This window comes from Vidua chalybeata, chromosome 18 (assembly GCF_026979565.1).
Source record: "Vidua chalybeata isolate OUT-0048 chromosome 18, bVidCha1 merged haplotype, whole genome shotgun sequence".
In the NCBI taxonomy this organism is placed as follows: domain Eukaryota; kingdom Metazoa; phylum Chordata; class Aves; order Passeriformes; family Viduidae; genus Vidua; species Vidua chalybeata.
In genome coordinates, this window is record NC_071547.1 from 4621813 (window position 1) to 4637563 (window position 15751).

Here is a 15751-nt window from a genome sequence, read left to right on the forward strand (position 1 = left end):
TTATCACAGGCAGGGAGAGCCACTGAGACCAAGGGGGAGCGAGGACACCTTTGCCCAGCCAGAAGATGAAATTTCTACCACAATTTAATTTCCAAGGAGGAGTAAAAAGGATTATTCCTCGTGGCCTGGGCTGTGTGTGGGTGGTACCTGAGCAGAACCTGAGGCCTTTGCAGTAGCACTTTGGGTTCAAGCAGGGATTAACAAGTGACAACATGCAGAGCTCCTGCTGTGCCTCTCAACCTCTTCATCCAAGTCTTCATCTCCTGTCTTGTGATTTGGATGCTCCCTTCTTTTCCTGAACTTTGGATGGCATCCTTTGAGGGATGGGCCTTTTCCCTTGCAGTAATCCACTCTTCCTGGGACAGCAGCTGATTTCAATCCTGTTTTCTCTCTGCAGCCCCTTCTCTGGAGCCTTGGTGTTGGGTTTCTGCCTTGGTCAGCACGAAGCAGTTTAAGATCAGCTTTCTGAATTAGCTGGTTAATTAGCAATGGTTCTCTCTCATCAGTGCTCTTTGTTCCCATTCCTTTCTCCTGAGCTCACCAGTGCTGTGATTCCCTGCGGTGGCTCCTGCTTGGCTGCTGGAGCCTCCTTGGGAAGAGCGGGATGCTGCGTTTGCCAATGAAAGCTCTCTCTCTGTTGGGCCCCTGTGGCTCCCTGACTGCAGGGCAGTGCCAGGCTGCAGCTGACGCTCCTCTCTGCCCTCCTGCAGTGCCCCAGGACCTGATGGACGCTCCGGGGGCTGTCCTGCCCCCCATGTGGCAGCCCAGCACCCGCAAATCCTCCTGCTCCTCCTGCTCCCAGAGCGGCTCCTCCGACGGGGGCCCGGCCAATGGCTGCAGCCATGAGAGGTACGAGGGCCCAGGGGCACGGCAGAGCCAGGGCTCAGTGTGCAGGAGCCATGGCAGGGTCAGTGGGATGTGGCTGAGGTGAGGCTTGTCCCTTCATCTGGGACATCTCAGCTGCTCCAGAGCCTGGCGGCAGGAAATGCTGCTCTGAAGCCAGGCAGCATTCCTGGTGAATCTCTGCAGGCAAAGCTGGATCAGTGGCATCAAAGCCAGGCTGAGGGGATGCACAGGAGCATTTTCTGCCCTCATGTGCTGTGTGTTTTTGTTGGCAGAGCCCCGCTGAAGCTGTTATGTGACAACATGAAGTACCAGATCCTGTCCCGGGCCTTCTATGGATGTGAGTACTTGTCACCCCCCTGCTCCTTGGGATGTGTGACAGGATAAGGGGTGAGGTCCTGGGCTCTGGGCTGGGAGTGGTGCTGGGGGAGCTGGGACCAGCCTGCTGCACGTGCTCAGGGTGGGGAGCAAACAGCTGGGCTCTGCCTCTCAGCCTTGACCCCGTGAGCAGCAGCACTGGGGGTACAAGATGATTCCCAGTAGATTCCCAGCTCTGAGGGCTGGATGTAGCTGCAGGGAGTCTCCCCCAGGGCCCAGCCCCACCAGAGCCTTCTCCTGCTCTTCATCCCCGTGTTTCCCGGAGTTGCACAGCTGAAGGTGTGGTGTTCCTGCTGCAGGGTTGGCCTACTGCAGACACCTGTCCACGGTGAGGACCCACCTGTCGGCGCTGGTGAACCACAACATCGTGTCCCCCGACGTCCCCTGCAGCGCCAGCGCGGGGCTCACCGTGGACATCTGGCACAGATACCTGCAGGACAGCTCGGTAGGGCCATGCCCTGGGGACACACCAGCTCTGCTGGGCTCGGGGGGCCCAGGGCAGTGTCACTGAAGCGGGTGCTGAAACACGTCAAGAAGTTCTTCACGGAGAGAAGTCAGCCATGCTGTCCCAGGCTGCACAGAGCCTGAGGCTCCTAATCCTTGGCGTGTGAGAGCTGAGGAGTGAGCACTGCTCTTCTTCAAGTGCTTCTGCTCAGAGCCTGCCTGCAGCAGTGTCTGTCACCCAGGTTCTGCTGTCCTGAGCGGGGTCCTGACGTGCTGCCAGCTCGGGGGCACAGCAGTGGCCCTCAGTGACTCTGGTGGGCCACTCTTTGGTGTGGAGAGCCAAAATGTCCACCCACAGCCTCTGGCTCTACTTAAGCCCAGGCGGGGGTCTGAGGGATCATGGGCAGTGGGGCTGGGGGCTCTCTAACACAGAGACTAGAAAGAGATAAAGAATAAAGTAGGTATTTATTAGAAGGCCTCAATTGATATATCTTGGGCAGCACAAGAGCCCAGCCAGGGCTACACCCAAGATGAACCCAAAATGGTCACAAAATGCGCGACCGCTCATGGGGTCTCTCATTTTTAGAAGTTCTGGTCCATTTGCTTATTGGAGTTAATTGTCCAATTATAGCTTTCGCTTAGGAAGTTCCATCCTTGTTCTCTCTTCAGTCCATGTTGTTCATGTTCTTGGGCCTGAGATTTGGATCTAGTTGTCCAGCTAGAGAAGGAATTGTTTTGTCTACCTGCTCTGTGAAGAGAACTTACCATCCCCTAATATAAAGCTCAGAACTACACACCAAAGCAGCACAGAATCTGAAAAACATAAAAGCTTAAACCTGAGGCATCAGTTGGGGTGCTGATGGGTGGCACAGCCAGGCTGGGGACACCCATACACCCTGGCTGTGTCTGTGCCCTGACCCAGGCTCTTCCCACAGAGTTACGAGGACCAGGAGCTGCTGCGGCTGATCTACTACGGTGGGATCCAGCACGAGATCAGGAAGGCTGTGTGGCCCTTCCTGCTGGGCCATTACCAGTTTGGGATGACAGAGGCGGAGAGGAAGGAGGTTGGTGAGGGTGTGCTGCCAGCTCAGCAGCCCGGTGTGCTCACAGGTGTGCCCTGGTCCTGCCCAGTGGAGGGGTCTGCTAGCAGAGCCCACCCTCTGAGCCCACTGCGCCTCGTGTCCACTCTGCACTGGGCTGTGGGTAGGAGTGGGGCAAACCCTTGGATCAGCAGCAATTGGTAGGGCCAAGCTTCTCACTGGCCTCTGCAGCTCCTCATGCTCAGTGCCTTGTGCACCTTGGGAGGGCAGGGAGGGGATGGATGAGCGTTTTTCCATCCAAATTTTTGTGCAGGGTAAGGGTGGCTATGTCCCACGAACCACAGTTCACACAAATGTGCACCGCCCTGTGTGGGGCACAGCTGGGGCTGGTTTGGGGCTCTGCAGGGACAACCTTTGCCAGCCCCTGTCCCCTGGTGTCCCAGGCTGACGAGCAGACCCGGGCGTGCTACGAGCACACCATGGCAGAGTGGCTGGGCTGCGAGGCCATCGTCCGGCAGCGCGAGAAGGAGTCGCACGCCGCAGCCCTGGCCAAGTGCTCCTCGGGGGCCAGTCTGGACTCCCACATCCAGAGGATGATGCACAGGGACTCGACCATCAGCAACGAGGTGAGGGCTTGGGCAGCGCCCACCCAGAGTCCGTGTGGGGTGGAGACACAGGTCCTGCCCAGCCTCCTCCTCTGACCTGTGCCCGCCTGTGTGCCTTGTTCCTCACTGTGTTCTGTGGAAGTGAAATACTCATTACCTGACGCACTCCTGGGGCAGGATTAGCTCGGTGGAGGATGGTTTGAAGTAGGGGTGAGGAGGAAGAGCATGTTCCTGGCACTGAGGGGCTGTGAAGCAGAGCACTGGGCTTCCTGGCTCCCTTTTCCAGCATGGAGGAAGCCTCAGCACACCCTCATCCCCTGTGTCATCCAGCACCTTGGGACTGGCTTTTAGCAATGCAGTGATGAGATCCACAGCCCAAACCAAAGGGTGTGGAGGGAAAAGCCTGTGAAAGGAAAGGCAGTCCTGGGAACAGAGTCCAGGGAGTGTTTCCATGAGACTTTTGTCCTTGGAGGAGAAGAGCCCAGCATGGCAGAGCATTCCCTGACCTCAGGCTGCTGGCCCAGAGGGAAGGTGAGCGCTGGAGATTTGATCTGCTTCCCTCTGGGAAGTTTATGTGAGTGCTTTGGGAAGGAGATGAGCTCAGCCACAGTCCTGCAGGCTACGTGTGTGCCCAGAGAGGGAGAGATGCAGGGAAGGCAGATCTGAGCCAGGGGCAGGGTGGAACTGGATGATGCAGCTCTCAGGGTGAGCAGAGGCGCTGCTCCATTGGCTGAAGCCCTGGGAATCATTCCCATTCCCTCAGCATCTCCACCGTGGCTCTTCCTTTGGACCCACGTGTGCCTGTTCTGGGATCAGGCACTGGGAAGGGAGCTGGCAGCATGAACACACGCAAAGTTCCCCCCTTTTCCCATCTCAACCTGAAATTTCCTGTTTTAAGTGCTCCCATGGTAATGGAGGAAAACTGTCACCCTTCCTTTCCCCACCAGAGCCCTGCCCAGCAAACACCCACAATACAAGGGTGGGGACAGCTGCTGTTCTGAATGCGCTGTATTTTCTTAAAATCCTGTTGTTTGTGTGTGATGTCATGGCCACACTCTGCACCTCTGCTCAGTTAATGGGGAGGACTCGCTCTCACTGTGGGGTGGCTGTTCAGAGGGACGCCACAGAGCCAGGCTGGTGCCTGCAAAGCCCAGCCCTTCCCTCTGTGCTTCAGCTGGAAGCCAGAACAGGGTGCTCGTGACTTTGAGAGGAGCTGCTTCCACCGAGTCTGGCTTAAAACATCAATATTTGTCCTTGAAGAAAAGGGAAAAAAAGCATGAATATGCTTGGAGGGACTGTTTTATAGCCTGACTTCATCGTTTATGTAAACTGAGCTGGGCTGAGCTGCATTGCTGCCAAATTAGGACAGAGATTTGTAAAAATTCTCACTCCAGGGAGGCAGCGTGACCTCCACGCAGGCCAGAGGAAAGCAGCTCCTTCAGACCCAACACACAGCACTTGAACAAGTGCACTGACCTGGCAAAGCTTTGGCTTTGTCACCTTCCCAGCAGTGTCAGGGGCTGAGGCAGGGCACTGTGCTGGGTGATGCAGCAGCACCGGTGTGACAGGAACGTCCTCCACGGATCAGATATTTACTGGATGCATTTTCTGCTTGCTGTTCACCCACAGAAGTGCCACCTCTGCTTGAGGTCCCTCACCCTGACCCCTTTGCTTTGCTTTTCTTTTCTTTCTCACTTTTCCCTGTCCCCTGCAGTCCTCGCAGAGCTGCAGCTCCGGCCGGCAGAACCACGCCCGGCTGCAGAGCGACTCCAGCTCCAGCACCCAGGTGAGCACCTTGTCCCTCCATTCCTTGTCCCCACGGCTCTGCCTTGGCTTGGGCCGACCCCTCACCACAACCACAGTGATTTCTGGCAAACAGAACCAGTGTTGGAAGAGGTAAATGAGTCCCCAGCCTGCCTTGGAGCTGCTAATGTCAGAACTGTGCTCTGCTTGGGGTGTTCAGTGTTCACCTGCCAGCTCTGCCCCGTGGCCTCACACCTGAAGGCCCAGGGCTGCTCCCTCTGTTCATGCCCAGGTGTTTAACACCTATTGAAATTTCTGCCCAGTATATAACACCAAGCAAAGCATAGTCCTTTGGAGCAGGGATTTGTGGGCTTGGAATTGTGCAAACGACCAAATACTGACACAAATCCAGGCAGAAGAAGCTAAAGGGGGATTTTCCTCCCTCTCCACTGCTGGGAACATGGGCACTATGAGCACACAGCTCTTGGGGATGTAGTGCTCATGTTCCCAACACTTGCTGAATGCCTGGGATGTCTTCCCACTTTGCAGGTGTTTGAATCTGTGGATGAGGTGGAACAGACTGAAGTAGATTCTCAGCTGGAAGATGGCAAACAGAGCAAGATCCCCAATGGCACAGTCCCCAACGGCACGTGTTCCCCTGATTCTGGGCACCCCTCTTCCCAAAACTTCTCCATCACATCGGGGTTCTCGGAGCGCAGCTTCAGCAACGAGGACAGTGCCCTGGAAACCACCAAATCCTCATCCAGCTCCCAGGGAAAGGCTGCTGGGTCCGATGTGCCAGCCCCGCCGGACACGGATGGTGTCCAGCAGGAGAAGCTGCAGGGCCAAGACAGCCTGGAAGGGGAATTTCCCACTGGTGGAAGCGTGGATTTTGTCCCCATGGGTGAGGGCTCGGCGGTGCTCCTGCGTGACAGTGACACTGTGGCCCTGACTGTGGTGGAGAGCTGGGCAGACAGCGAGGCTGAGAAGCAGAGCCTGGTGGAGAGTGAGGACAACCTCTCTGAGGAGCCAGAGATGGAGAGTCTGTACCCTCAGCTGGACTCTCTGACTGTGACTGATCTGACCAGCAGTGAGCCAGCTGCACTCTCCTCCACGGGTGTCACCTACTCTGTAAGTACACACCTGGCATGGGGGAGTTCCTTCCTGGCTGCCTCACAGACCCACAGAACCACGGAGCAGCTGGGGTGGGATGGGCCCTCTGGAGATCATCCAGTCCAACCCTCCTGCCAAGGGAGGGTCACCTGGGGTAGGTGACACAGGAACGTGTCCAGGTGAGTTTGGGATGTCTCCAGAGAGGGAGATTCCGTGCACTCCCTGGGCAGCTGTTCCAGGGCTCTGCCGCCCTGCATGGGAAGAAGTTTTTCCTCATGTTGTTGTGTTTCAGTTTATGGCCATTGCTCCTTGTGCTGTCACTCAGCACCACTGAAAAGAGTCTGGCACTCTCCTTTTGGCACGTGGTTTGAGATGTTTGTATGGATTGATGAGATTTCCCCTCAGTCTTCTCTTCTCTAGACTGACCAGGCCCAGCTCCCACAGTCTCTCCTCATCAGAGAGATACTTCAGACTCCAAATAATCTCTCTGGCCTCTGCTGGACCCTCTCTGGCAGCTCCTTGTCTTTCTTGAGCTGTGGAGCCCAGAACTGAGCACCACACTCCAGATGTGCCTCAGTGGGGCTGAGTGGAGGGGCAGGATTTACCTGCATTTACCCAGTACTGATCCCACAGCTGGGCATAGAGGGGCTCCCACCTTCCACCCAAACTCTGCCCTGTCGCTCCACTGCCCTTGCAGCTCTCTCCCTGCTTTTTACTGGAAAACAAATCAACTCTGCTCTTGTTTTGGGCAGCCAGAGCTGCTGGACATGTACACGGTGAACCTGCACCGCATCGAGAAGGACGTGCAGCGCTGTGACCGCAACTACTGGTACTTCACCCCCGCCAACCTGGAGAAGCTCCGCAACGTCATGTGCAGGTGGGGGCTCTGGGGGCCTTCCTGGGATTCACCTGCAGGCTGGAGCCTCAAACTCTGGTGTGGTTATGGAGTTTTGCTCCTTGCATTCCTCCCCTCATCACCCCAGCCCTGGGGCCACAGCTCCAAGAATGCGGAGGTCCCCAGACTGAGGTGTCCGGGGTTTTGTCCAAGGCAGGGGCTCCCTGGGCTGCCCAGGAAGCAGTGCAGCCCACCTGCTTCCTGGAGCATGCCTGGCAAATGTTTTAATGAGGATCAGCCCACAGAGCTGTAGTGCTAATGAGAAAGTGCCTGAAGCACTGGAATGGTTTGTGCCTGCCCAAAATCCCAGGAGAGAGCCAGACCTGGTTGCATTTCTGAGTCCCTGTGACTCTGAGCTTGCCTAGTGACACTCAGAGGCTCAGACCAGCTCCAGCTCAGCTGTTGCTTCACAGGCAGCAAAGGCTAAAATATTATTACTCATCTTGCAAGCATGAGGAGAAGCTGCTGTTCCATCAGTGCTGTCACTTCACCCGACAGCCAGGGCTGGAGATCTCTGCTGAGATTAGACCTTCAGCACAGCACATTTTGGAAAACCAGTGGGCAGGATGGAAAAGATCCTTCCCTTGTGCCAGCAGCAGATCTGAGTCCTCTCCGAACACATTTTGCCTTGCTACCAAAAAAGGGAAGATATCCCTGCAGGGCTGGGTGCTCCCTGGGACACTGGGGATGGGAACGGGAGGCAGGCAATGTCTGCAGAGAGAACCACGGGGATGAATGGAGGGAGAAGGATGAGAATGAGAGATGAACGAGTTCTGTCGGTCTCTGCCCTTTAACCAATGAACCCACTGTGCTGTGCTTTCCCATTTTGCTTTTCCCTGTGCTGATTTTCCCTGCAATGGCCATGGCACAGCCCTGGCTTGACCCTGGATGTGGCCATGGCAGGGTGTTGATCCAGGACTGTGCCACGTGTGCCTTACCTGGGAGGCACCACAAGAATTTAATCATTTGCAGCACAGGGATCACAGAATGAACAGGTGTGATTTACCCCAGCATCCTGGGAAGGGAGACAGGGCATGGGCAAAGGAAGTGACAGGTGGTGGCACTCAGGTCCCAGGTCACCTCTCCTGCTCTCTCACACAGCTACATCTGGCAGCACATTGAGATTGGCTACGTGCAGGGCATGTGTGACCTGCTGGCCCCTCTCCTGGTCATCCTGGATGATGGTGAGTGGGTGGCTCTGCTTTCCCTGCCCCTGTGTGGGGATCTGTGGGGAGATGTGCCAGGTGGGTGGTGGCCCTTTGCAGTGGAGTGCCTGGAGGTGTGGAGCAGGATCCCGTTTGTGTGTGATGCTGCCTGGCTCCCAGGAGCCCACCCTGGAGCCAGGCTGGATTTTCTGGAGGAACATTGCTGCTGCAGGAGCAGCAGTGGCTGTGCAGCCCTGCAGTGATGTCTCTCCTCCCTGCACAGAGGCTCTGGCTTTCAGCTGCTTCACCGAGCTAATGAAGAGGATGAACCAGAACTTCCCCCACGGAGGAGCCATGGACACCCACTTTGCCAACATGAGGTCGCTGATCCAGGTGAGAATTCCTGGCATGGGGATGGCAGCTCCTCACACCCAAGGGGGAAAGCTGGTCCTGGAGGGGCTGTGTTCAGTTTTGGGGAGCAGGAAGGACAGCAGGAGCTCTAAGGATGGCCTGGAGCAGTGTGTGCCAGGAAAAGGAGGCAAGAGCTGGTGCATTAGGAGAGCAGTGGGATGGAAGGAAGTAGGCAGAGGGATGGCTGGTGCCTTGTGTGTGCAGCCCTGAGTTTCCTTTTGCTTTTCTTGACAGATTCTGGACTCTGAGCTCTTTGAGCTGATGCACCAGAATGGGGATTACACTCATTTCTACTTCTGCTACCGATGGTTTCTCCTGGACTTCAAGAGAGGTGTGTGCTGAGACCACCCAAGGGTAGGGCAGGGTCTGCTTCCAGGCTTCTCAGCAGGTTTAAACTTACTTTTAATTCCCTTTTACTTTTCCCTGGTTTATGCCTGGCTGATTGTTCTGTCTGGATACAGAACCTGTTGTTCCAGAGCTGCTGCTGAGCTTCTCCATGAGTGTGTCCTGGGGCCTGTGTCACCTGCTGCCAGGCAGAATATTTCTCCTTACAGACTTATTGCTCCAGCTGGAGCAGGTTCCTGTGGGAAGGAAGCACCCTCTGTGTCTCCCCAGTGCTGCTGTGAGCTCTGTGAGCCAGGGTGGGGTGAGTGGGGTGGTAACTGCTGTTCTCTGCTCACAGAGCTGGTGTATGACGACGTCTTCGCTGTCTGGGAGACCATCTGGGCTGCTGCTCACGTCTCCTCTGCTCACTACGTGCTCTTCATTGCCCTGGCCCTGGTGGAGATGTACAGGGACATCATCCTGGAGAACAACATGGATTTTACAGACATCATCAAGTTTTTCAATGGTACAGCTCGTGCTCTGTTGGGCTGAGTTTGGGGCAGCTGCTCAGGTGTGGGAATGTTTAACACCCAGAGCTCTGAGGGATCTGGTGGGGCTGGAATCCACCTGCCCTCCTCAGCAATGGACATGTTGGAGGGAGCTGAGGTTTGGGCTGTGCTTTCCCCATCCTGGGAGCTGGTTAAGGATGGCTCTCCAGAGCCAGGTGTCGCTGCCAGGGGAGGCTGGGAATGTGGGCAGCAGAGCTGTGGGGTGGGGGCTGCTCTGCCCTGACCTGTCTGCTCTGTGTTGCAGAAATGGCCGAGCGCCACAACACCAAGCAGATCCTGAAGCTGGCTCGGGACCTGGTCTATAAAGTGCAGACTCTGATCGAGAACAAATGAAGGACCCGGGGCAGACGAGGCACCCAAAGAGCCGGGACTCCCCTCCCTTCCCCTGTTTCTCCAAGTGCCACACCTGTGGGACTCAGGTGGTGGGACACGTGCTGCTATGTGAGCTGGGAGTCCCCTGGGCTCAGCACAGGCCCTGGCTCAGACCTTCTGCAGTGACTGAACCAAAGATCCCTCCAGGTGTGTTCCTGTGCTGGGAGCAGGACCAGGCAGTGGCTTCCTGGCCTCGGAGCAGCTGCCGTGGCCACCAAAACTGCCCGGGCACAGCTCGGGGGCTGGGGGAGCAGAGCTTGGTGGCACAAAGGGAAAGCTGATTCCTTGGAAGGCTGCTTCCTTGGGCAGCCCTTCCCTGTGGTGTGGGAAGGCAGCCAGCCCTGCGAGCACAGGGATGCTGCCAGTTCTCAGCTTCTCACCAACACAATGAGGTTCTGCTGGTAATGGGGGGGGACTTTGATCACAGAAATTCCTCTTTTGATCTTGTCCCTCAATGCATTGCTTCCCCTTCAGTATTTTCTTTTTTTTAGGGCTCTGTTTTCTCCTCGGGATTGTACATTGTTCCTACAATATCTGAGCACACAAGAGGTTCGTTTCCGGATGGATTTTCAGAACAGCTCCAAATTCAGCACTGGGGTTATTTTTCAAAATCCAGCCTCTGTAATGCTCTCTGAACGCTGGGAAATCTGGTCCTGACCTCCTCTGGGAACTCCAGGCTGGAGGTTTTCTTACCTGCCTTACTTTAGCTGCTTGTGGTAGGAGTCTGGTCTCTTGTTCCTCTGAGCTCTTGTGAGGGAAGGGCTCCTCAGAAGGCAAGTCAGAGCTCCTGATTATCCTGACTTTCCCTCTGACAGCTTCAGGGCTGGCTGTTGAGTCCCCTAAACCCACTGAGCATCTCCAGTTAGGTCTTGGTGGGCTTTTCCCACAGGCCTGTGAGAGGAAAATAGCCCAAGGTCCCTGAGTGGGCTTTGCTTTGGGAAGATGCACTTGTGTGGCCACATTTCCTGCACAGCCTGGAGCCCACTGCTTGAAGTGCCTCTCCAGCTGCTGTGTCCCACACAGGCTGCCCTGCAGAGGCTTCGGAGTCATTTTTCAACTCAGGTAAAAACAAAAAGGGAAAAGGAGAAGGGTGGGTGGATGGAGGGTCCAGCCCAGCTGGGGAGAGCAGTGCTGGGGGTGCTGGGCTGGAGCTCTCTCTGAGGGTACTTTCTCTTGAGTTTTGCTGCAAACATTTGTGTTCCCCCCTGGTGCAATATGTGCTGTGTGTGTGCTCTCCTCTGGCCCTGCTCCTGCCTTGCTGCTGGAGTGCTCCCACAGGAGGGAAAGGGGCCCTTCCTCCTCCCGTGGAACATCTGTCTGTGCTGGTTTGTGTTGGCTCGTGGCACGTGTCAGATGTTGCTGGCAGAAAAAAAAGGTGGTTGTCAGTCTGCACAGGAGAAAACTGCTGCTGCAGGGAAGGTCTGAGCAGCGTGGTGGAGTGGTTTGCTGTTTCTGGGCAAATCGGCAATTTCTGTGTTCTGGGACATGGAGGTCACAGCTGGAAAAGGCAGTGGCACATCCTGAACCCTTTGGGGAAGGGCTGGGGCAGGAGGAGAGCAATGGGAAGCCCTTCACTCCTCGTAATCCCAACAATCTGGGAATTCCCTGAAGCAGTAAAACCCCAAAGGGTGCTGGACTGCAGTAGCACCGGAAAAAAAAAGAGCTTGACATCTGCCAGTTCCTGTGAGAATCTTTCATCTTTCCACCAAGCAGAGTGAAAAGCTCATGTCCTTCCTCCTTCCCAGGCTGCTCCTGTTCCCTCAGGGTTCTAGGACAGATCTGTCACCTGTCTAGAGGGAAAGGGAAGGACTCTGTTCTCCCCTTCCTGAGGGCCAGGGACCTGCAGGTCACCTTAAACACCACCTGACCCAGCAACATCACCGACACTAAACCTTTCAAGCTTCTTTCCTTGGTTTTTAAACAAAAACAGCCAAGAAATTCTGCACAATATTTGCTGTCTGTATTTACTGAGAGTGTCTTTGGGCCGCTCAATAGCAGTGTTTTTTTTGAATAATTTCTGGGGCAGGGGGAGAAAAAAGTATTTATTTATTGATTGTACCTGACTGTGTGTCCTTGTGTGCTGGCGTGTGAGTGCGCGCTGTTGTGCAAATGGAGATAGAAATTTTCAATGTTATTTATGATATCTTGTAAATGTTTACCAGAGAATTGTGTCTATATATAATATATATATACAGCATAGAGAGAAAATATGTCAACTAAGTGGGTTATTTTTTGAGGGGGAGGGGTGAGGAATCTTTTGCTTCTAAGAACTGTGTGGTTTCTATAGCACCTGTTCCATGATGTGCCAATCTGTCACTGTCCCTGTGCTGGGAGAGTTGTTCTGGTGGGGCAACAGGAAGCTCAGAGCAGAGCCACCATCACAACCTCAGTTTAGCTTCATCTTGGTTCTGGCTTTAAGACTGAACAAGAGGAAAAAAAAAAAAAAAGAGGGAAAACTAATATAAAAAAAGCTTTGTTTCAGCTGTGTTGCTGGGCAAGTTCTTGTGCTTGTGGGGACCTACAGTGAGACCCCACCAGGAGCCTGGGGCTCTCTTTGGTGGTTAAAAGCTGCTAAGAAGCTGAAAAGCAAAGGTTTTGCTGTGCTCATGTTTGTGGGTCTTCTCTGGCCTCAGCTCTCCTGCCTGGCTCTGCCCCAGATCTGCTGGATCCCCATGAGATAAAGCCTTGTTCTGGAATTCTGACAGGGGCAGTCGTGGTGCTGGAAGCCAGCAGGGATCTCTCCCAGCTGTGCAGCCAAGGATGGCCTGTTTGCCACGCAGGAGAGGCCTGTCACCAGGCTTGCCCATATACAGTAATCTTGTCTGGCCCCTTGGGGAAGAGGAATGTCTCATCCCAGCAGCTCTGTGCAGCTGAAATCCACCCCCCCCCCCAGTGGCACTGCCAGCCCAGGACTATTTTAGCCTGTTGTTGGCTCTGTGGGAACAGGCACTGGAGCTCTGTACCTTAAACTGACAGAGGGCAGGGTTAGATTGGATTTTAGGGAGAAATTCTGCACTATAAGGCACACCCTGGATCCCAGGCCAGGTTGGACAGGGCTTGGAACAAGCTGGGATAGTGGAAGGTGTCCCTGCAGGAGGTGGAACAGGGTGATCTCTAAGTTTCCTTCCAACCCCAACCATTCCATAACTCCACACTTTCTGAGGAGACTGCTGCATTCTCCCCTGGGTGCAGGAGCTGCCAGCCCACGTTCCCTGCCCCAGTCACTCCAAGCTGAGCCTGAGGAAGGAAGGATGAGCTCCACGGGCTGAGTTCAGCTCCCATCACGCCCTCACTGAGCACCCACATTGCTGTGGGGTTTGGGGTTTGTCTCACGCTCGAGCTGCTGAGCTCAGATAATCTTGGGTGTGTAAATCCATTGAGTGTTTGTGTCCTGGCCCTGTGTTCCCCTGAGGGAGTGACAAGTGGATTCTCTTCCTGCATTTGAGCTTTCTGCTCTTGCAACCTCCCAACGAGCTCCTGGTACCCATCTCTTTTGGTGTCACCTGTGCAGACCCTTTAGAAGTTGTGTTTGTTCCTAATTGTGTGATTTTCCTAGGAGTTTTTCTCTTGCTCTGTTGAGTCCCTGAATTGCTTTGCTGTGAATGTTTTCCATGAAGACTGAGAGGGTTTTTTTATGTGTGGGGAATTCCTGCTGTGTCCCTGTCCTGCTCTCATCCAGCCCCTGGCATGGGGAGCATCCCTGAACTCATCCAAATGCACCTGGTAGTGCAATGTGAGCCAGCAGTGGAACTGCAGGTGCCAGCCCTTGTCACTGACAGGTGAAAAAAAGGCTGAGAGGTGGAACTATTGAAGAGACGGGTCCCAAAATCCCTGGAGACACAAGCCTTGTGGCCAAGAAGAGTTCATGGGATGAAGTTCTTCTTATTCTTTGTTTTTTATTTATTTATTACTTATTTTGCCTGGCTATTTCCCCTCTCTTTCCTGGATTTTCCTGAGGTTGTTCCCCTGCACTGGGAGCCACTGTAGCCAATGGGCCTCTGACCAGGGACTGGATTAATTTTGGGATTCTCATCCCCTAAGTTTCCTTTTGAAATATCTTACAGTATCTAAATCACTTTTCTCTATAGAGGCACAGTGGGAGCCTCTGAGCCTTTGATCAGTAGGACCAAAACGATGGTCATGTCATCAAAACCTCTGTCTTATTTCTCATTCCATTTGGGAATTTCCCTAAGTACTGAGCAGTTCTGGGCTTGTCTTCAGTATTTTACTGTCGTGTGAGCACAAACTGATAGAGCACAATGTAGAGGTGGAGTTCCAACCCTTCCTAGCACTATGGAAGGGTTGGAACTCACCAGAACCTGTGTCAAGAATTCCTATAAAAACTTTTTCAGACAGAAGTAGATCAAATGCCACTGATTGTTCCTGCTTTTCCACTCAAGGTCAGCATCCTCATCGCCCTTAATAAGCAATATTTCACTGATTAAGGCATCTAAACAATTGTTGTTCTCAGTGTGACCACATTTCTGTCCTCTGGTGGCCAAGTGGGCCATGGCTGAGGCCATTTGGGGCCATAGCCACACATTCACACAGCTCAGTGTGTGGATTCCTTCCAAACTTTACCCAAATCCTGAACTTCCCGGAGAATGTACGTGGTTGGAATGGCCGCAGAAGTCTTTTAATGTGTCCAAACTAATTTCTAATTTAATTTCAGATTGGTGATAAGCATATTCCACCTTAAATTCCTGTTCAGCAGTTTAAATAGCTTCCTTTTATAGATGGATTTTGCACATGGAGGCTGAGCAGAGCCCGTGGATGGTGCTGCAGGGGACAGTCCCTTCTCCACGGTGGCTCCCGAGCCATCAGCAGTGGGACAGGACTGAGAGCAAGAGCACTTTGCATCAGTGCTTTGATGAGGGGGAAAAAGCAGCATTTATCCTTTTTTTTTAAATTATTTTTTAACAAATGAATGCTAAAGATTAAACTATGCACAAGATCTGAAATACATGGAAGTTTTAGGAATGAGTATGGCTTTGCTGCTAAGGATGATAAAGAATTGAAAATCCTGATCCTGGATAACAAGAGACTAAAAATGTCATTGTTGTGACTATGTAAGATTGACTTAAATTCTCAGAAATTTATCCTCTCTGGAGAGTAATTCCCAGAAGCCAGGGAATAAATTGTTTTCCCAAACAGAATTAAAGAAAAGCTTTGAAAATGCAACGTGGATGTAACTTCAGACCCACGATTGTCACTTCCCTTGTTCAAGGAGTGTTCTGGAGAGCCAGGCCAGGTGACAGGGTGTGACAGCCATCGTGGGGGCTCTGTGGGACAGGGAATTACCCCTCAGCACAGGGATTTGAATGTATCTGGTGTCCTGGCATTAGACTTTTCTGTTGCCCTACACAGAATTGCTGCTTTTCTCTGTTGGATGCCATTTTGGTCTCTGGGAGTTGCTCGAAATGAGCTTAACGAGCATTTACAGCTTTTAATCTATTTGTAGAAGTGCTGCTAATGTTCTTAGATTATCTGAATTCCACACTGTGGTATAATATCTGTTTTATATTATTTTATTCATGCTTTTGGTTGTTTTTTTTTTTTTTTTTTTAATGTAAACTGTTCCTTATTGTTGTTGAGAAAGAAAAATTAAAGCTCTATTCTCTATGGTTAATGTATTTTCAAATCAATCAGATCCTGGTGGTTTTTTCCGGCTGCGCGGTCCCTGGGAAGGCAGTGAATGGGGAATACCCTGAGCAGGGAGTGCCCAAAATGCTCTGTATTTCCACACTGCTCCCAGATTCCAGAGCCCCCTGTTGCTCGTGGTGAGTGTCCCCTGTGCTGGGGACCCTGCTGTCACCTGGGCTGCTTTTTGCACCCTCCTTGCCCTCATGGTCCTCGCTTTCCCCCATCC

General features: G+C 53.4%; 1 protein-coding gene across 3 annotated transcripts in view; it reads left to right on the plus strand.

The window, feature by feature from the left end:
• The window catches only part of SGSM1 (small G protein signaling modulator 1), a 36065-nt gene extending 20538 nt beyond the window's left edge, over positions 1-15527 (plus strand). For all 3 annotated transcript variants that reach the window (XM_053959770.1, XM_053959771.1, XM_053959772.1), the window contains 13 exons: positions 711-849; positions 1119-1183; positions 1521-1666; positions 2601-2729; positions 3149-3331; positions 5025-5096; positions 5603-6184; positions 6919-7043; positions 8163-8245; positions 8490-8599; positions 8852-8948; positions 9300-9467; positions 9755-15527. In XM_053959770.1, coding sequence (XP_053815745.1) covers positions 711-849; positions 1119-1183; positions 1521-1666; positions 2601-2729; positions 3149-3331; positions 5025-5096; positions 5603-6184; positions 6919-7043; positions 8163-8245; positions 8490-8599; positions 8852-8948; positions 9300-9467; positions 9755-9843 — 1988 coding nt within the window. In that variant the 3' untranslated portion in view covers positions 9844-15527. The remainder of the gene's footprint in view (positions 1-710; positions 850-1118; positions 1184-1520; positions 1667-2600; positions 2730-3148; positions 3332-5024; positions 5097-5602; positions 6185-6918; positions 7044-8162; positions 8246-8489; positions 8600-8851; positions 8949-9299; positions 9468-9754) is intronic.
• The last annotated feature ends 224 nt before the right edge of the window (positions 15528-15751 follow it).